The sequence below is a fragment of the Budorcas taxicolor genome, chromosome 11 (assembly GCF_023091745.1).
Source record: "Budorcas taxicolor isolate Tak-1 chromosome 11, Takin1.1, whole genome shotgun sequence".
Taxonomy (NCBI): Eukaryota; Metazoa; Chordata; class Mammalia; order Artiodactyla; family Bovidae; genus Budorcas; species Budorcas taxicolor.
This window is the reverse complement of record NC_068920.1, coordinates 122514999-122536029: the sequence shown is the minus strand read 5'-3', so window position 1 is coordinate 122536029 and position 21031 is coordinate 122514999. Positions and strand designations below refer to the sequence as shown.

General features: G+C 45.7%; 1 protein-coding gene across 1 annotated transcript; it reads left to right on the top strand.

Annotated features, from left to right (window-relative positions):
• Positions 1-1671: 1671 nt before the first annotated feature.
• SERTAD2 (SERTA domain containing 2) lies at positions 1672-20261 on the top strand. Its single transcript, XM_052649533.1, has 2 exons — positions 1672-1808; positions 19301-20261. Exon 2 carries the CDS (start codon positions 19305-19307, stop codon positions 20259-20261), a length of 957 nt encoding a protein of 318 aa, XP_052505493.1. The 5' UTR covers positions 1672-1808; positions 19301-19304.
• The last annotated feature ends 770 nt before the right edge of the window (positions 20262-21031 follow it).

Sequence of the window (21031 nt, the reverse complement as noted above, 5' to 3'; positions counted from 1 at the left end):
GGAATGCCATTGTAATTAAAATTTCCAAAGATATCCACAAATCATTAGCTTTTAGCACTGGCTGTACTTAAAAATGAAAAATCTGTGTAACCTTTTAATTATATCGAGGGTCCAGTAAAAAATCTTTTTGATTCCCTTTCAAGATAAAACAAGAAACATTTTCTCCTCTACCAACATTTTAGCCCAGATTTAATTTCAATAATATCGTCAATTTGATAGATAACAAATCATTACTGAACAGTTCCAATAGGTCTCAACTTATCTTGATGTTAATGACTTATAATCACCTTTATGTTAGGTATTAAGCTCCTTAAATATAACTAGTATAGTGGACCATTAAATTCCAAAGGGATCTGAGACGATATTGATTGGGGTGGCAGCCAAAATTTTAAGGTGCCTGAATTCCTTTTCGTAACATCTTTAAACTGAATGCGCATGTCATTTTTAAAATAATCATTAATTTTCCAGGGGAGGTCTCCTGTCCTAGGACTTCTAAATTTGCACCACACACACAAGCCTCCCAAAACTAGTATAAATTTCCCTAATAAATATAAGTAGTTCAAAGCAGAACTTCTTAAGAAGGAAAAGGCTATCGCTGTGAAACTGCGCCTAGGTCCCCCCTGCGTCTTCAAGCCAGGCGTCCCTACCTGCGGGGGCTCTGCCGGGTTTGCACCGCGGCCGAAGCCTGCCACGAAGCCTGCAAAGTCGTTTCCCTCCTGTTCCGATAAGGTACTCGACTTGGTGACCATTTCAAGTGTTGGGCTGAGGACACCGCACTCAAGGGGAATTTGTCCCCACCTCCAGCCGGAGCCTTCATCCTACTTCTCGGACACTCTGAGGGCCGCTCGTATGTCCAGAGACGCAGGCATCGGAGAGCGTCTCAGCTGCGGCGGCGCGGCCCCCGCCCTCCCGGGACATCTGTCTCGAAAACCCCGCGGGCAGCGTGGATACTGCGCCCCGGGGTCGGATTTTTCTCTTTCCCCATCCCCCCCACCCCCCGGGACCCTGCCTGCCCGGCTAACCGGCCCCAAGTTGCAGAATAGCTGAGATGCTTGTCATATTTGCGGTCGCGCGACTCAGCGGGCTGTGCGCGCGCGGCACTCGTTGCCGCCTTTGTCACTAGCGGCTCCGTCATTTGCATGAGTGGTCTGAGGGGATTATTGGTGGTTAGTTGTGGTCCCCTGGCCGGAGTGTCTCGTTTCCTCTCCCCTTCTCCTTAAGCTTTTCCTTAAGAGAAAATCAAGGGCGAGCCGGCTGGGAAGGGAGCCGTGGGCGGCGCTGCCACCCGGCGTCTCGCGTGCTCCGCCTGCCCCTTCCTGCTCCTGGGGCGGACGGGGCCCCGCTCGGCATTTATCGCGCCTCCCGGGACCGCCGGGGGAGAGGGCGGGGCCCGGTCGAGGGGGCGGGGCCTGGTGGTTGAGGGGGCGGGGCGGGCCGAGGGGCGGGGCCTGCTGAGCCCGGGGCCCGGAGCTCGCGGGAGGCTCGCTGGCCGCACGTCACTCCTCCACAGCTAGTGCTGGAGCAGTGGCTGCCGCTCGCTCGGTCAGGGCGCCCCCTCCGCCCGCCTCCGGCTTCCTCCTCCGCTGCCTGCCGCCGCCGCCGCCGCCACCTCCTCCTCCACCATTGTATAATGCTCCGAGCGCGCAGGCAGAGGACGGCGGAGTCTTAGCTTCGGTCTCGCCTCCTGCCCGCTCCTCGGCGCCACCCTTGGGCCCCCGGAGCGGGGGATTCCGCATGGAGCGGGAGTAGCTTGAGGAGTGGGCAGAAACCCCTCCCGATGTGCTAGTTCCCAGGTGGAGCTGCATGTGGTAAGTTCTCCCGGCGCCGGCTTGGAGGGGATTCTCGGATGCGCGGGGCTCCGGGTGGGTGGGGGCAGCGCTGGGACCTGGCCAGGGCCGGGTGAGCCTGGAGGGCGGAGGAGGGGCCCGGGTGGCCGCGAGGGTCGCGGGAGCCTCGGCGAGAGGGACCTGGGCTGGAGCAGGTACCGGGAGGAGCGCTCCCTCCCGCTGCTCCCCGGCCCCGCGCCCTTGGACCCCCGGGGCCGGCGCCGGGTACCCCCAGCGTTCTCGGGCAGATCTGCTGGGGGAAGGGCAGGCAGGGGACTGGCAGTCACGGACCGGGGTCAGGAGAGGGTCGGGAGCTAACCAGAGCCTAACGGTGGGGCGGAGGGAGCTTGGAGCTGTCGCTTTTACATCTGGGATCTGTGTGCGTGTTGTGGCGGTTGTGTTGTTGTGAACGTGCGAGACTTTTTTTTTAAGACTCGTATTGCTGGCGCGACGGCTGCTTCACTTTTCAGTCCTGTGGCCGTGTTTGCATCCAGCTTGCTTTAGTGTATTTCTGTGAGTTGCCCTGTGTTTTAGCTTAGAAACATCCTTCTCCGCCCTCTTTTCGCCCGTGCCCAAGTGAATTGATTTTGAATGTGTATGTGTGTTAAACTGGATGTCTCATTAGTTTTTCAGTTAGAAATCTAAAAGTCATCTTAGTGGTGACCGCCTCTGACTGAGAGGGAGGGGGCCGAGGGGAGCCAGCTGTCCCAGGCCCTGGACTTTGTACCAAGACGTGGTGCCTTCAGAGCGCCTCTGCATCGAGAGAAAATCATAAATTCCCTCCACCCTCCCTTGGCCAGCAGTTATCTTACTTTTAGCAGAAATAATAGTAATAGATTGAGATGGGAGTAGAATCCTGTGTTTAGCCTTAAATTTCGCAAAAAGATTAGGTATCATTGTCTTAGAATAACTTTTTGCTCCCAAGCTGGGTTAGTTTCAGGATGTTTCAGGAGGTGGAGAGTAAGTTTTTACGGGCACTTAATGGGGAAGGGCAATCAGCAAGGTGAGACGTCCAGTCTCAGACTGTACCAGTTTTCATTTGAGTCAAGCTGGACAGCCTCCTTTGGTCTTAAGGAAGATAGTAAATGTTTTCAAGCTTTGTTCATGAAATATGCTTTGTGATTTCTCAATATATGTTAAGAAATGTCCATAACGTGTGTAAAGAGCCTAGAAGTTGTACTAGCCAATCGGATCCCTGAGGCCTTAAGTGTTCAAAGTAGCCTTTTATAATTAGAGACGAGTCTCTGACAAGAGTGAAGTGGGCTCTTGGCTCCACTCAACCCCTGGAGGACAGTCCACCTGAGAGCCTCTGGGTTGTTTTGCTGATGGGGGGGGGGGGGGGTAGTTGTTCAGCTACCCAGAAGCCATAACTCACCCCTAGAGCTCCTCCCACTCCTCCCCCTTTTTATAGCAGTCTATTCTGATTTGAGTGTGGTAGGGTGTGCTCTGAGGATGAAAATACCCATCCTGAGATCTCAGCTTCTGGCAGGAGCAAGAAGAGCTTGTTCGTAGATCTCTACTTTCCTGTTCATTTCAGCTATTTCTTCATGGGGGGAGAAAAAAAGAGAGGGATAAATGTTAGAAAGTTTGCCTTTAACTTTGTTGATTTACTTAGAGATATTATACGTAAATATAAAGTTGTTTATGTTGTTCATCAAGTTTGGAACCCTTTAAAATAACTTTATTTCTTTCTCCTCCTCCTAATTAAAATGTGCATAACCATGTTGCTCTCAGGTGAGAAAGCTTATGAAATGGATCGGACAGCCTTTTATTTTTTAAACATTCAGCTCTGTTCCTTGGGTAATTACAATAGATAGGAGACTTAAATTTTATAATACCAACTAAGTGTAGGACATGAATGTCCTAGGAAACAGTTTTATTGTCAAGCGAGTGTCACAGCTTCTTAGGTAACAGCTGCTTGGGCCTGTTTCCCTTAAAAAACTAAGAAAGGGATATTAGCTCACATTTATAAACCCTTTAGACTTCTGTTTGTTGAATTGTCCCCTTGAAAGCCTTTTATTTAATTGAGAAGCTGAAATATAAACTTTACCCAGTTGCCGTGCACTAAATTATTAATAATGAGCATAGTTAAATGGTATTTATTTTGATATTTTAAAACTCAAATTTGTGTAGCAGCGGATAGCTTTTGGCATATGCTATTTTAAACAGTGTTCCAATGGCAGAATGAGTTGCAACACTACTTAGAAAGGTGCACACACACAAAATAGATAAGAAAACATATAAGGGGACATTGAAGATACATATGTACAAATAAATCAAGGTTTTTTCTGTCAAAAATTAAACCGATGAAGAAAATAAAAATAAAAGCATACTTCAAATTATCAGTAACAAGTTATACTAAAAGTTTGCCCATGGTCAAAATATTTTACACTTTAGCTATTAAGAAAGATAAAAGCTACAACATAAACTTTTAGAAGTTTCTTTTGCTGTGATTTCTTGTTAAAAAACAAATACTAATAAAAAGCATGAAGTTTTATTTTATATTTTGTTATATCAGAAAAATAAAGACAACTTTGTTAGTATTGTAACATAGACTTTAAAAATGTGTAGGTTAAGATGATATTTTGGAGTATGAACTCTAACTCACTTGTAGAATTTTTTAAAACTTTGTTGCTACAGAAATTTCGTATTTAGTGTTACAGCCTATCCTGTAGGAGATAGTTATAGTTGCAGTAGTTTCTTGGCAAAGCAGGGGTGGGGTGGGGGGAGAGAGAGGAGAGAGAGGTGTCTCTGATTACTGAGTGCAAAGATCAGGTGTATGCTCAAGGCACCAGAGGACAAGCTCCAGTTTTAAGTGAAAATGGCCTTGAAATAAGGGTAACACCCACCTTCACGGTCTTTCCATTAATCAGCACTGACCAGCAGAACAGGATCATCTAAAAATGCGGTGGCCACTGCATATGCACAAATCATGTCTTTTCTACCAACTGTTAATAATTATTCCTTGAACAGCCAACAGAAACCCCCAAGCTAGGAGTCCTGCTTAAAGAAATGTGTGGATATTTAATTTAATTCTAACATTCTTTTTTTTTTTTTTAATTTATTTTCACTTGGAGGATAATTGCTTTACAATGTTGGTGTTGGTTTCTGCCATACATCAGCATGAATCAGCCTGTGGCAGGTACACATATGTCCCCTCCCTCTTGAGCCTCACTCCCACCCCCCACCCCATCCCACCCTTCTAGGTTGTCACAGAGCCCCCAGTTGAGCTCCCTGTGTCTTACAGCAAATTCCCACTGGTTATCTACTTTACATATGGTTAGTTCTAATATTCTTGAAGGAAAGAGCAGCTCACCAAAGTTGGCATATCTTTTAAACAAAATGATTGTCTCCAACGGCCAGTGCAATTGGTGTTAAAGGCAAACTTCTGCCCCTCTATACAGATGCTGGGCAGTCCTGTGAGCAGCACTGTCCCCCAGAGCGCCCGTCACTCATTGTGTGGAGCAGTGTCTTTCTCTATGAGCACTGTGTGGCAGTTCATTCTTTGTATGAATCTGTGAATGGCATATGTCAGGCCAAAAAGACGACATTCCTATTCTGGGTAATAAATGGACGCCTTGTTGGTTTTTTTTTTTTTCCTTGAAGATCATGAGACAAACAAAACATACTTGGCTATCTAAAAATTTTCTTTGAAATAGAAATTCAAAAATAAAAACATCAGAATATCTTTGCAAATATATGATTGCTCATAGGACAAACCAGATGCATGTCATTTCAACAAGCACCCCAGACAATGAAAACTCCCTTTTGGAAGAGAATTCGTTTCTCTTTGTGGTCCGAGGGCCCCAAGAGCTAGAAAGCCTCCTTCGTCTCTTCTCAAGGTCTCCCATCCCTGCCCTGAACTTAAACGGGGATCCCTGCCTGGAGTCCCAGCAGCCAGTCCCACAATTTGGTGTATCTGTCTTAGCAACCCAGGAGCACAGAAGCCGTGTTCTGCACCCACTGCAGCTTTCAGTTCGGAATGGAGTCGGCATCTGCTGTCTCGTTTGGCCTCCTCTCACACTTGCACGCCTGTGTGTCCAGAGCTGGGCCTGCCCCTGAGCAGGGACAGCAGAGCCAGGGCCGAGTGTGCCCGCTCGGCGCTGCCGCGAGTGGAGTGAGCCATGCGGATGCGTGGGGCGGGGGCCGGAGGGAGGGGAGCGGGGGACAGCGCCGGGCCGACTGCGCAACTGCTACAGCAGGTCCGACTAGTTTTAGGTGCCCAAAGGCAGCTTTGTTTCTCTGGTAACTCCGGGTAGCAAGCAGCAGACCTCAGTTGTGAACACTCATTTATGTCTGGCCTTACTCTCTCTGTCCCCTTGCAGAAACCTGTAGCTTCTCAGAGTTGCTCTTTAATCCTAAGCTTTTTTTTTTTTTCTTTCTTTTAAAAACCTTCATAAGTGGTTAACTGAAAAGACGAGGCTAAACCAGGCGTTCGTGTGCTTCTGAGGAGTTTCATGAAGTAGAACAGTGACCGGGAAGGGCTTCTGACTCTCTAGGACACACACACAGCCCCACTCACTCACTCACTCAGTTGCCTCTGTGAACCTGTTCCACAGAAGTCAGAAGTCTTCCCTGATGGTGCCTGTGGTCAGAAAATTAAATAATGAAGCGTTACTTGCTGCTGATCAACCTTTAGCCCCTTGCTCTGCTCTTCTGGCTGTCTGCTTATCATTCCACGCCAGCCACAGCTCGCCGGCTTCAGGCAGGCCGGCTGGAGTACCCCACCCTGGTGTTTAGAAGTGTTGAGTTAAACTCAGGGAATCTGAAAGTCCCAAGGTCATCTCTACACCAGAACAGGTTTGCATAAAATTCTAGCCACACCAGTGAGATAACGAGGTGGCAACTGTTTTAATCTCAACCTGTCTTAGTAGTTATTCCATTTTTTAATAATACTTGATACAGATTTGCTTTTCAGATTTCTTCCCTTTTCTTGAGGAGGGAACCTCCATATGTATGTACTTCTGTGTCTTACTTGCTGTCACAGAAAACAGGTCTGGCAGAGGAATTTGAGCACCGTGGTCTGTAGCTGATGAAGAAATTTTTGCACTGCCTCTGCGCTTGTCACGAACCTGGTGATGGTCTTTTCTGAATAGTTTTTTTTTTTTTTTTAACAGACTACTTTAAAAAATATTTTTATTATGGCCAGAAATAGAAAATAAAATAGATTTTACCTGATGATGGTTGTTAGCTGTCTAGCAGTAGCTGGTTAGCAAATTCAAAACGTGGATTCCCCAAGTGGCACCTGCGTTCTTGCTTCGGAAGCCTCTAAAGATAGGCAGGGTGAACAGAATGTTCAGGGGTGGCAGTGGGGTGGGGTGGAGGCAAGATCTCCTTAAAGGTCCTTGAAGCTCCTACAGGTTGAAGTTCTGAGAGGTAGTTTCCTTAGAAAATAAATATGTATTGCTTTCAGTGTGGTACTCTGATTACTTTTATTATGTTTGACTGAGTGACTTTGTGTGAAGTTCTGTGGGTCATTAGTTATCAATGCTCAGAAATCCTTCGGAAGAAATACTTTTTTATCTCAGAACAGCCCCAAAGTAATTTTTTTTTTTTTTAAAGAAGGGCTGTCATATTTACAAAGTATCATTCACTGCCTTCAAGCTTAGTTTGTATCCTCCTTTCCTTTTTCTACTCTGTGAATTATTCAAGTGTATGAAGTAAAGTTTAAGTTGTCTTTGTAAAACCTTATTAGGAGTCTGCCTAATTTTTAGAATTAAGTAAACATTCTGAATATGAATGAAATAGATATTTACATAGTAGAATAGTTGTTTCTTCCCTTTCGTGTGTGTTAGTCACTTCAGTTGTGTCCGACTCTTTGCAACCCCATGGACTGTAGCCCACCAGGCTCCTCGGTCCATGGGGTTTCCCAGGCAAGAATACTGGAGTGTGTAGCCATTCTCTTCTCCAGGGGATCTTCCCAGTCCAGGGATTGAACTCAAGTCTCCTGCATTGCAGGCAGATTCTTTACCCTTTGAACCACAAAGGAAGCCCTTCCTCCCTCTCACGCGTCTCTGAAGTATATTTCTTTTACCTTGTACCTTAAATTTTAATATGCTTCCCTGGTGGCTCAGACGGTTAAGTGTCTGCCCACAATGCGTGAGACCCGGGTTCGATCTCTGGGTTGGGAAGATCCTCTGGAGAAGGAAATGGCAACAGTACTCTTGCCTGGAAAATCCCATGGGAGGAGCCTGGTAGGCTACCGTCCATGGGGTCGCAAAGAGTCAGACATGACTGAGTGACTTTACTTACTTAAATTTTAATACTCATATGTCATATTATAGAAATGTGATAGTTTTCTTTTTAGGGATAGTTTTCTTTTGAGGAATTCAGATTTAGACTATATACAATGCTTAGACTTACTCAATGAGTAAGTAAATGAAGAATATTTCTCTGGTTTTTCTCTTTAGATTGCATGTAGAAGTTAGAAGATAAAGTAAGTTCTGTACTTTTGAGGAATATAAAGTATGTCTTCTTTTAAGTGATTTTTCACAGTATTAAAGCATTACCAATTTTAAAACAGAGGAGATTAAAAATTAATAATATCCCTTAAAAACACTTTTATAAAAACACTCCCTAATGTAGCATACTTAGTTTTTGTTAGTTTTATTCAGTGACAAGTTAGTTGGCTAACAAAACCTAGAAGGTAGTAATGTTTTGTTTTAATTAAGATGAAATTTTATTTTCACAGATTTGTTCTAGCAAATTATGTTTACCTGTGTTGGTGCGACTGTTTTATGTATCTGAAGGCCTTCTTTAAAAAAAAAAAAAAAAAAAAAACACCATCACATACTTTTGGCAAAGCATTTGGTTTCAACCCTAAGCCTTTTCCCCTCTGACATTGTTTATTAAGGGTCTCTAGTGTGAGCAGAAAAACAAGGTATCTTTGGGGAAAAGATAGTACAGGAGAGTTGAAACCAGAATCCCATCCAAGCAATTATAAGAACTGGAGAAGAAAATGTTTTCATTATGCAGGGGAATGGGGGTGGGACAAGGCTGGTTGGCCTTTACTGGCATATAATCTTAAGGGAAAGAAATTCAAATCTAAGAATTCCTTCCCTTAATGATAATGAGGCTTTAGATTCAGCATGCTAAAGCTGAGTTCCTAACAACAAATTAGTGTGGACTCACATCATAATTTTTAATGTCTATAATAATATATTATTTATAAAAATAATATTACAATGGTTCATGTTTACCAAGTTTCCTATGGAAAGATTGGTGATAATAGTTCGTCTCTTATGAACATACAATATCATAGAACTTCAATACCTCAAACAGTGGTGTAATTTGTAATTTACATAGGGAGAATTCCAGCAAGTTATATAATCAACTTGCTTCATGATCTCTCTAAGGTTACCAGTGTTTTACAATTTAACGGCTCCTCCCCAATATTCTTTATGAAGTTTTCCCAAAAAACTGCCAGAAGCCATTTCTGTTCAGTGTGGAGGCAATTTCCTGTTATTACAAAGCAATTGGATTGTTGAAGGCTTTTCTATCCTAGTAAAATTCCTACTGCTAACCTTGATACTCATTGTGTGGTTGGAGATCACTTTAGGACCCCCACTGGAAATTCTGAACTACTGGCTTCTCCCAGTCCACATCTTATGACTCAGGTTGTATGTTTGTTGTGTGTGTTCTTGCTTCAGGAATCCTCCAGGGATTTTAGTCATGGATTTTGAAACATCAGTGTTACTTATGTACAGACAACAACCTTTTCTTTATACAGTATTTCCAGATTTTGAACCATAGCATAATATAGTGTGGTCTTCACAGGGCTCTTGGCTTGCCAAGCAGTGTCCTATGGAGACCTGAATTAGGGAACAGTCTTGGAAATGTGTATACTTTGAGATCTGTAGATAGAAATTGCGGTGAATAATCAGAATTCAGGAGTGCCTGTTGCTCTCCTGCGCCCCCTTGTGGTTAGATGTGATACTCTCTTTCAAAGCTCAAGGGGAGCTCCAACTTGTAGTGGGCATGCTTGTTTACAAAGAGCATTTATAGCTTTCTTCTGAGTAAAATAGCCTATCAAGTTAATATCATAGTTCTCACTGAGGGTGTAAATAGTTTATTGTGTTTGTTTGACTTTTTCTAAATTTGTAGAATTTTAAAAATATGTATTGATGTGTGTGTACATGTTTTACCTTTTTCTTATGGAAAATTCCAAACACACTCAAAAATAGAGTACAGTGCATCCCCTTGTGCTCATCATTGGGCTTTAACAGTCATCAATATTTTGTCAGTCTTATTTCATCTTCATGGTCTTTTTTTTTCTAGAGTATTTTAAAGCCTATTCCAGGCTTAGAATCTTTTTTTTTTTTTTTTTGCTTATCTTAAATTTAGAAACTGTATAATTCGGCTCAGTCTTTTGCTTTAGGTGTGCAGTGCTTTTAGTCAAAATTGTTACGTAAACTAAGAGGATTGTAAACATCCTCAGTATCTTTGGAAGGTGACTGATGTCCCTAGCTTCCTAAGAGTTAGGTCTAAAACCTAAAGTTCCCAGCTGGCTGAGGAACCAGTAAGACAGGATATTAGAAATATTTTCTATTACTTAACAGTTACAGTCTAAAAAACCTGTTTCTTTACAGATGTTTATTAACAAGGCCATAATTTATTCCTAAGAAATATTTACTTGAAATATTATCTCTCAGGATTTGTTTGCTAAATGCAGTTATCAACGTTTGAAAATGTCCTTTTCTTTTTCCAAGAGGAAAGGTTATGTTTGACAAACCAGTCAGAAACCGTCTGCAATTTCATAGAAGTAGATAAAAGTCCTAGGAGGGAAGGCAAGAGTTTCTTACATCCCCAAACAGTAAAAGCTGTTGACTTCGAGGTTGACTTCCTGGCCGAATTTCGGTTTGTCTCCGGGCTTTTAAGACGCTGTCGAGAAAGCCCGGGGATTGTTCGCTGCGGGACCCGTCCGACTGGCGTCTGATCGCGGATGCGCGGCCGCGCGCTACCCGCGGCAGAGAGCGCCGCCGGGAGAGCCCCGGGAGGCGCCTCCGCAAACAGTGGTGTCGGGTTACAGCCTCGGAGCCGCGCCGAGCGCGCCTAACTGGCTTGATCTAGTGACTGGCTTCATAATTACATTGCTGATTTGTTAGGGAAGGCTTTGTCTTACTTAGCAATTAGCATGGATGTTACTGCAGGGACCTCATCCTGGATGAGCTTGGGCTTAAAAAAAGAAAAAGAAAAAAGAAAACTTCCCCGATAGGGGCAGCTTTAGGGGTTCAGTTACTCACCCTCCCTTGTCTTCTGGGAGTAAACACGCAGAGGCTTTCTCCCTGTTGGAATTTTGCCCGGGTTTCTGCCATTCCCGGAGGCCAGCAGTCGCTTTGGGGTCTGCAGACAGCCTCGGGGAGTGCTGACCCCTGCATGGCCTCCCGGAGGCTCACCCCCAGGAACTGGGGAACTGCACGGGTCACAGTGCATGGAACACCCCCGCTGGCAGATCCTTGCAGGCACCCCACTTTCTTTTTAAAATTAATTTATTTTAATTGGAGGATAATTACAATATTGTGATGCTTTTTGCCATACATCAACATGAATCAACCATGGGTATACATATGTGTTCCCCCCATCCTGAACCCCCTCTCCCACTTCCCTACCCACTCTATCCCTCTAGGTTGTCCCAGAGCACTGGCTTTGGGAGTACCCCACTTTCTGTCAGCTCTCTCCCAGATCTGCCAGCACCCCCCTCCCCCGCATGTCCCTTCAGGGTGTCCTGTCTAAGTCGTGTCCCCCAACCCCCACCCCGTGGCTTCTGCTGTTACCTGGGGGAGGAAGGATGTCAAAAGCATAGCCATTATCAGATTTCTGAGTGTTGGATGTTTATTAAGGTGTAATATTTTAACAGTATAGAAAGTTGTCTAAGGGAACCTGGCTTCCCCTGTGGAACAAGGAGGGGGCCTGTTCTTCCTGCCCGGGAGGTGCTGTGTGACCAGCTGACAAAAGAGCTCTTCCCAGAGTTCACCGGAGGCTGGTGGCAGGCGTCCTGGTCAGGAGCAGGGGCTCTGCACTTGGACCACCTCAAGAGCAGGACCCAAAGCACACCCTAAGGCAGGCGTCAGAGGGGAGAGATGAGAATATTCTGTGTTTCAGAAGTTGTCTCACCGGCGTTTGTAGCCAGCCTCTCTCCTGCTCTGGAGAGACTGTCACCCACTCAGTAGTTTTGCCAGGGGCAACTTCTTTCTTCTTCCACTGCCCCCGAAAGAAACTGAAAGTGTGCGCGTGTTTCCATTTACAGGACTTTAACTTTGGGTTTGGCGGCTCAGGATGTCTGAATGAGGAAATAGCTTCTGCTAGCCTGCTTGAAGACACTCATCACACATCATAGCTTCTTTTTTCTTCAAACTGGGTAGCTCTGTGAGGAAAAGTCATCATTCTGAGTCATTAGCGTTACTGTGAACGCCTCGTTTTTATGGTTTTTAGTGTTAGCATGGGCACTTCTGGACCCTTCAGCAGCCCGTAGTCACCAGCAGTCACACAGGACGGTGTGGTTGGGGAGACCCGGGACTGAGCCTTTCACTTGAGAGCTGTTAACTAGTGACGCGGGCATAGCAGGCCAGCGGCTCATCGAACAGCAGACGCCAGCCTCTTCAGCCTGGTGAGGATGTAGAGTGAGACCCGCTCCCGGGGAGCCCAGGGCCCCACTAGGAACTACCCTCCCCTGATGGCAGACACCAGGACTGAGCTCTGCCCTGTAAACTGACTGTTGAGACATGTCACTTAATCGTGAAGCCCGCTACACTCCTGAGAAAGGAACACCCTGGCTTTCTACATGTCACTTACTGGTCCAAAAGGAAATTGGAACAAGCTCTTGAAAATGTACACAAGGTACAAACCATCCAGCCTTGAGGTGTTTTAAAGTAATAAATTTCAGGATTCCCCCGTGTGCCCTGCCTCTGTGTGTGGACAAACGAGTGTTTGTGAGCATCGGGTGGTGGGGAGCTGGGAGCTGTTTCCACGTCTGCCCTGGTGTGCTGGCCGCTTGCTGCCCCTCCTGGCTGCCTCTTTGATCATATGGTCAGTCTTAGCTTCCCCAGTGATTTCCTCCCTTCAGAAATTGGAACTAAGCTATCACTCCTGACCTTCTTTTAAAACACCTTTTGCAGCATTTATTCCCTTGGATACTGAGTAGGATTTTCCTTCTGGAGGGCTTTCCTTCTGTTTGGGGGGGCTAAACTGAGTTAAAGTCTTTCGCATCTTTTTTTGACCCCGCCCCCCCCAACTGAGTAAGAAAGCCAGCCCCCATGGTGGGCCGGGGCAGGCTCCCAGTTTTGGCCTCTCAGAAGCCCCAGCGATGATGCTGCCCTCAGGGGTCGTGCACAGCCCCTCCGTGCTCCTATCAAGTCAGCGGCCCCCAGGCTCTGGGCCTCTAGGAAGCACTAGTGGCTTAGCGGGGATGACAGAAGTGGTGGTTTGCAAAAGTGGATTTAATATTGTTAATTTTAAAATCATAATTAGTTCGTGGGGAACCTGGTGCTCAGCCATTTGTAGACAGCCTTTTGGGCTAGGGTTTTGTATGGAGCAAAGCAGCTCTCTTGCTGCGAGCTATTGAAAGTCAGCCCTCGACATAAGTGTTTGTATTATTAAAATAACAAAAAAAGGAGGGGAAAAAGAAAATCGTAACATTTATTTTGACAGTTCAAATAATATTAAAGGACAGTGTTGTAAACAGTTTTTCTAAGACATAGCTTTAAAATAATTGAAAAAGCACTGAGTTTAAGAGAACTATTTTGATTGCTTGTTTTTTCTTTTTTCTTTTTCTTTTTTAAATGTTTGCGTCTTTTTCCTGTAGTGCTTTAAAAATATAAAAGCTATGAAATGCTCCTTTTAGCACCTGGGTACTATTTCAGTTTCTCTTTGGACACTGGGCCTCACTACCATTCACTCTGATCACAGCAAGAAGAACCCAGGCCCCAGTGAGCTGGTGGTATCGCATGTATCAGTCTGAGAAACTGAGTTTTATCATTAAAATTGAGCTTAGGACATCTTACTTCTGCATGTAGTCTGTCTTTTTTGATGTCAGTTGCCATCAGAAAGCTACTCATTCTGTTTCCTTACCTGTTTAAGGCACAAATAGGGAAGCAGTTTAGACTCAGATTTAATTGAGTAAAGGTATTCTCAGGCTTAAATATGAAATAGCTGGATGGGGGGAAAAGGAAGTCGTGGTTGTCAAAATGAGGTCCCTAGACCAGCATCACCTGGAAACTTGCTGAAAATATAGATCTTGGTCCTCCACACCAGACCAAATGAATGAGAATCTGGGATAGTAGGGGGTGGGGGGGAGCATTCTTTTACCAAGCCCCCTCTGTGAATCTGATGCTCACTCAAGTTTGACAACTGAAGAATGAGAGAGGCACGCACATCTTTCTGAATGCAGGTGGGCACTGCCCACCCTCAGTGCCTCAGGTCCCAACAGATCTCCTTACTTAACACCTGCCCTGTACAGCTGTGCCCTCTGAGGTTCGTTCAACCTTCCCCTTGGTCATACCCTCCCTTCACGCCAAGTTTACACTCAGAGCCAAAGACTCATCTCTGTTTTTGTTTTACAGTCCTTTGGCTATCCCTCAATGTCTTTTCTCATTCTTTCCATTTACTATTCATCCAGCCGCTATTTCTGAAGCATCTTCTGTGTGTCAGGGACTGCCCCTGAGGATACAGAGATGAACAGAACTGTCTCAAACCCTCAGACAGCTTACCGTCTGGGGTGGGACATGTACACTGAGAGGCAATCCTGCCTTAAATATAAACCTCAAATCCTATCTCCGGAAGTCTCCCTCCAGTCACCTAGTCTGTACTGATCTCTGACTCCTGACTGTGGGAGTCATTAGAATCTGGAATTGCAAACCCCCAAATAATATCTTTTCCTGCTTCTCTGGTTCTTTCTCTCCTGAGGAATCGCCTAGTGACGTTACTGTTGACCATCTGCCCCGGGCAGATTTGTAGCATTTGAGGGCAGGGTCCTTCCTAGTGAAAGTGGCTCGACTGAAAGCCAGGTTTGATATCTGGAGAGTTTATTCACTATTAAACTTCCTGGAAAACTCCCGCAGAGAAGTGTTCATTTGTATTCCTCCCTATGAGTTTTTGTTCTCTCTTTTCAAAACTTAGATTGCTGCAGTTAATACTTGCCAAAATTTGTGTTAAGCAAATCAGAATGTTAGGGGTTTGTTTCTAACAAGCTTATTGGGGAGGGAAGGTATTTTATCTTGAACTGTATATTAAAAGCCAGTGAATATTCAATAAAAAGAGTGACTGTGGTTAGTTTTAGACTCCTCTAGGTGGACAGGAAAGGGAGGGAGCACCCACCTCACTCCTCCATGTCAGAGTCTCTAACCAGCACCTTTCGGCTTTCGACTGAAAGACTGGATAGAAGACATGGGCTTTGGGCCTGGGTCTTCACAAGTCGAGGGAGGGGGCAAAGTGAGGTGCTGAGCCTCCGGGTAGCCTGGAAACCAAGTTGTCACAAGCTCCTCCTCTCAGGGACTTCAGGCTACCCTCCGGTGTCCAGTTCCACTCCAAGGGGCCTCTCATGCAGGAACAGCACACACCTCCTGCCAGCCCCCCACCCCCACCCCTGTTACCTTGAAGCCCTGAATGACCTCCAGCTACTGCTCCATCTTCACTCTGCAGCCAAGTGGGGCCTTTTAAAAGGTCACGCGCCTCTCCAGTGGCCTGGAGAGCTACTGCTGTTGTCTTGAAGTGCCTGAGGAAAGGCTTTGGGCAGCCTGGCCCTCGTGTTTTTGAGAGGCTTGTCTTGTCTTTGAATCGTGTCTGCTCCGTGTTCACACAGCTCCGAGTGAAGGTCCTTCTCACTTCCCTCCCACTTCCAGGAGTTGGAGGCCTCTTCTGAACGTGGGCAGACAGAACTCTCAACAGGGTGTTAAGCAAACTTTGGGAAAACTTTTTTTTTTTTTTACAAATTTTAAATTAAAAAAAAATTTAATGTTCTATATAAGAATGTGGGTTAGATTTTAGCATGTCATTTTTCACTCCTTTTTGTAAAAATGTAGATAGAGTTCAGATTACAAATCAAGATTGTGTGCACTTTGCAGTCTTACTGGGTGTGTAGAGCAGTTTGCCTCATAAAACGAAATAGAAAAATGAAGCCAAACCTGCTTTGAGAGATACTCTATCACGGGTCCTTATTTACACATTTGAGAAACATCCAAGATTCAGTTCGTCTGTCTGTTCCTGCTCACGGATTTGGCTTACCCAGGTCCTCCTCCTTCCCCTTCAAGACAGCATTACAGATGTCTCATCAGGCTTTCCCTAAATCACTCGGATCCATATCACATCACAGAGCTGTGGCCAGCTTTGTTGTTGTTGTTGTTTAGTTGCTAAGTCATGTCTGATTCTTTGCGACCCCATGGACTGCAGCACACCAGGCTTCCATGTCCTTCACTGTCTCCCGGAGTTTGCTCAACTATCGAGTCGATAATGACCAGCTAGATTATTCTAATTGGAAATCAGGTGCCTCTCACATTGAAATCTCTCCGAAAAGTATCTCCATAGATCTCCCTCAGCCATGAGAATTTGGCTAACCATGCCTGTAGTGCCACATGCTTGTTAAATAGTTAAGTTCTATGTGCTTGGTGATTATTTCTAGAGAAACGTGAGTTATTAAAAAAGTCCTGTTGTTTTCTTCCTGGTAACAAGTCTTTAAAAGACAGTTCTGTGTGAATGACTGAAAGAAAGGAAACGTCTGCATTGTCTTTCCTGAGTGTTACTTCTCCTTCAGAGAGCCAGTAAACGTTTAAAGTACCCATGAGCTTACATACTTGTTTTGAGCCATGTGTTTGGTTTACATTTTGGGATAGTGCTTCTCAAACTTTCTGTGATGAAAGACCATCTTGTTTGTGTTTTTTCTCCTTTATGGACTAATACTTCAGTAAAACCTGACAGAATACTGGAAAAATGAAATGAGTTACAAGGATATAAAAATAGAAGCCTCATTTTAAAAAGTTTTATTTACAAAATATAATTACTCTATAAATCTGCCATAAAAATTTCTAAGCAGTATAGAATTCTCTACTTACCTCATTGTGAACCAGTAACAGTTTGCAGACTGGTTCCATCTATGGATCACACTTTGAGAAACACTTTTAAGAGAGAGAGTGTGTGCGCACGCACGTGCACTTGTGTACTCACACACACTTGGGTGTATTGGGTACATTCAAATTATAGTGTATAACATAGGTTATATAACTGCCTTATATGATAGCTAAATGCATTTGGTAAGCTCTTTGGTAAAAGTAGGGCTTCCCTGATTGCAAAGCGGGAGACCTGGGTTTGATCCCTGGGTTGGGAAGATCCCGTGGAGAAGGGAAAGGCTACCCACTCTAGTATTCTGGCCTGGAGAATTCCATGGACTGTATAGTCCATGGGGTCACAAAGAGCTGGACACGACTAAGCAACCTTCACTTTCACTTTTTTTTTTCCTTTGGTGAAAGTGGAGTTTTTCTGGAATTGGCATTAAATGCTTAAACTGTAAGCAAATACAAATGGTATATACTTGAATACAGTTATGTGTTTCAAAATACAGCTGTCCGGGAGTACTTCTGATGGATAAAGTAGAAAGTGTTTTGTATTATGAAATGAAGTCACCTCCTCTCTGATTCACATTCAGGTTTAAACGGGTACAGATACTTTAGATAGGAAATCTTCTATGCAAAGTGTATAAACAAATGAGGCAGCACTGAGCAGTAGGCAATGTTGCTGTCATGTGAAGCACTAGATAAGCCCTTTGTTACTATCATACCTTCTTTGCCTCAGAGAACAGTTAATTATGGGACTGGTCTTTGGTCCTAGTGATTGACAGCCATTTTCTTAATGTTTACGAAGTGGGGGGAAGTGTTTCCTATAAGTAACTCCACATTCTTTACGAGCATTAACCAAGTCTCAGGCTGATTCTGACTTGATGGATTGCAGTTGTCTTCGTTCTCTGCTGGAGACTGAGGCACATGAAGGCAGCCACCCAGAATGGGACTTGTGTGCCAGGCCCTGTGTCCACCTGCATGCCTGGCCTTCTTCCACAAAGCCCTAGAAGGAAGTTTTATTATGGTTAGCCTTATCCCTTTAGGATGAGACTCCTACTTTAAAATGATAATGAAGTGTAGGAGAAGTTGTTCAGCCCCTTGAAGACCAGGCTTTATTCCTGTGTGGGACAACCCACTTTCTGGCATAGTGCCCAAGACAGCCTAAATGCGGGATGAGTTAAAGGATTAAAGGAGGCCATTCAGTAAAAGACAAGTCACCTTTAGAAAAAAATGCTGGGTAACTGCAAAGCACTTTCTTGTATGTGACATCATGAAAAAGAGTGAGTGGCCTTGAGGAGAGCATTAACACGCCCCTCTGGGTAAGCATTGGAGAGGGGGAAGGAACAAGCCACGGGCCTAGCTTGATTAGAAGCATGTCTCTGGGTCTGAACGACACGAGGACAGCTTTCTTGGTTAAATGGTTATAAAGTGGGGTCTGTGAGACACAGACCGGTGGACTTGTGATTGCTTGTTTTAGATGCTGAAGTTCTGAGAGGAAGGGCCAGCTGCTCTCCAGAAAGCACAGGCATTTGGGGGTGTCTTCAATCAGGACAGAGCACATGAGGAGGCTGCAATATCAGGCAAGGTGGGCAGGAGTTAAAACCCGTTCCCCAGTGCTCAGGGTCTGAGATAGGAGGTCGCTGTAGGAATCACAGTAGGTATTTTAAGAAATGTACCCAGTACCCAAACAGCAATACGTATAATCACAGCAAATTTATTTTAAATTAGTCCAGTTGCACTCAGGTATGACAGCCTATGATGAAACTTAGCCATGGAAAAACTTGGGTTGGGAAATCCTCCACTTGATTCTTGACAGAAAAGGGATGGCAGCTCCATCACTGTGGTCATTTAATACAGCCTAAGCCCTTCACCACATGTCACCAAACAGTCAGAAAGGCTCTGTGCGTGATGGGGAAGAAGGCAGTGTTTTGAAAGCATATGCAGTTCTACCAAAACTGTCCATGTTCCCCTTTTTCCAGCTGTGTTCTTTTCATCATTCCAGGTGTGTTCAAGCTGTAATCTGTGACACCTTTACCTGTTTAGCTCATAGCATTGTCAGTGTTTTCTTGGGTTTTAAAAATAGAGATGTTGGAGGGAGGGAAGTTGAACCTGCTTGGTAACAGGGTAGGTAGGCACAGGCACACAAGCGAGAAAGTCAAAATCACGGTTTCCATGGTAATGTTTAACTTGTCTGTGTCGTACACATTTCTCAAGAAATACATTCAATAGACTACCCAGTGATAAAAATTGCTCCACCGCCACACAAAGGTAGATTTCCCAATGAATTCCTCTGTTGTAAACCAGCCCCGGACAGGGAACTCATGTCCTGAGTCTTGATCTCTGAAATCGGCATCTTTTTTGAAAACGGGAGGGGGGCGGGTGGAATTCGTTTCTGTGGGATTGATTCCATCTCCTTTCTTTCTTCCTTGGCAGATATATGTTGGGGAAAGGAGGAAAACGGAAGTTTGACGAGCATGAAGATGGGCTGGAAGGCAAAATCGTGTCCCCGTCAGACGGTCCGTCCAAGGTGTCCTACACCTTACAGCGCCAGACTATCTTCAACATTTCCCTTATGAAGCTCTACAACCACAGGCCCCTCACCGAGCCCAGCCTGCAGAAGACCGTGCTCATCAACAACATGTTGCGGCGCATCCAGGAGGAGCTGAAGCAGGAGGGCAGCCTGCGGCCCGCGTTCCCCGCCTCCTCGCCGCCCGCCGCCGCCGCCGCCGCCGCCGACCCGCCGGGCGCCAGCGCCCGGGAGGCGCCGCCCGCCTTCAGCCAGCCCGCTCCCGCGCCCTGCGAGCTGGGCGGCGCCGCGGCCCTGGAGGCCTGCCTCACCCCTGCCTCGCTGCTCGAGGACGACGACCCGGACACGTTTTGCACTTCCTCGCCGGCCGCCCCCGCCAGACTCGCGCCTCCCGCCCTCCTCCCGCCGGAAAAGGACAGCTTCTCCTCCGCCCTGGACGAGATCGAGGAGCTCTGTCCCACATCTACCTCCACGGAGGCCGCGGAGGCCGACGGCCCGAAAGGGGACTCCTCCTCCGGCGGGCCCGGCGCGCCTCAGAGACCCGAGGGGCTGCAGGACGGCGGCCGGCCCGAGGACCCGAAACTGATGGACTCCCTGCCTGGCAACTTTGAGATCACCGCGTCCACGGGCTTCCTCACAGACTTGACCCTGGACGACATCCTGTTCGCCGACATTGACACGTCCATGTACGACTTCGACCCCTGCACGTCCGCGTCGGGGACCGCCTCCAAGATGTCCCCCGTGTCGGCCGATGACCTCCTCAAGACGCTGGCCCCCTACAGCAGCCCGCCTGTCGCCCCGAGCCAGCCTTTCAAGATGGACCTCACCGAGCTGGACCATATCATGGAGGTGCTGGTCGGGTCCTGAGCCCCGGGGCCCCCGCACCTGCGCCCCACCCCACCCCACCCCCCGCACCCCGACAGCTCTCCGCACTGTGCATGCACCCTTGCTTGCCTTCTTCTGAGAAGAACATTCTACAAAAGGATCACACTAGTTTTTGCTTTGAGCAGAGTTGGAGTGCCTTCATCCAAGTATGACCACTTTTAATACGCTTTTTTTTGAGTGGTTCCTCAGAGACCTGCTACCCGGGAATAAGAAAGAATACATTTGAAGACGATGTGGCTGTGTTGAATGACAAAAACAGTTCAAGTGAAGCACAAGGAATAAGTTGGGAAAGCTGTAAATTGCATGTGCATATTTGTCTATTTTTTCTATAAGTTTTATTGCAAGAGGTAAAAAAACAAAAAGAATATATATATATATTATTTAGATAATCTCAGTACCTTTTCCGGCATTTTCGCCCTGTATAGGTTGACTTGGCAATTCAGCCTTTTTAGAGGCATTAACTACTCCTCGTAAGTGTTGCATTTACATGGCTGTTTAGAAACTGCTGCCCAAATTTATTTTATATTTTTGTACAGATTCTGCAGTTTATGATATTGTTTTTCTAAAAACAAATGCTGTTTATACATATGAGATAGCTATTTTGATAGGATTTGCTCACATAGTTCCTGCAAACTTCAGATGTACAAGTTGCACTTGTACTTTTATAGAGTTGTAATGTTTTATATGTGTTTGGTGCAAAGAGAAAATTGGATCAAATCAATCCGCAGTTGATGTTCCCAGATGCAAACACA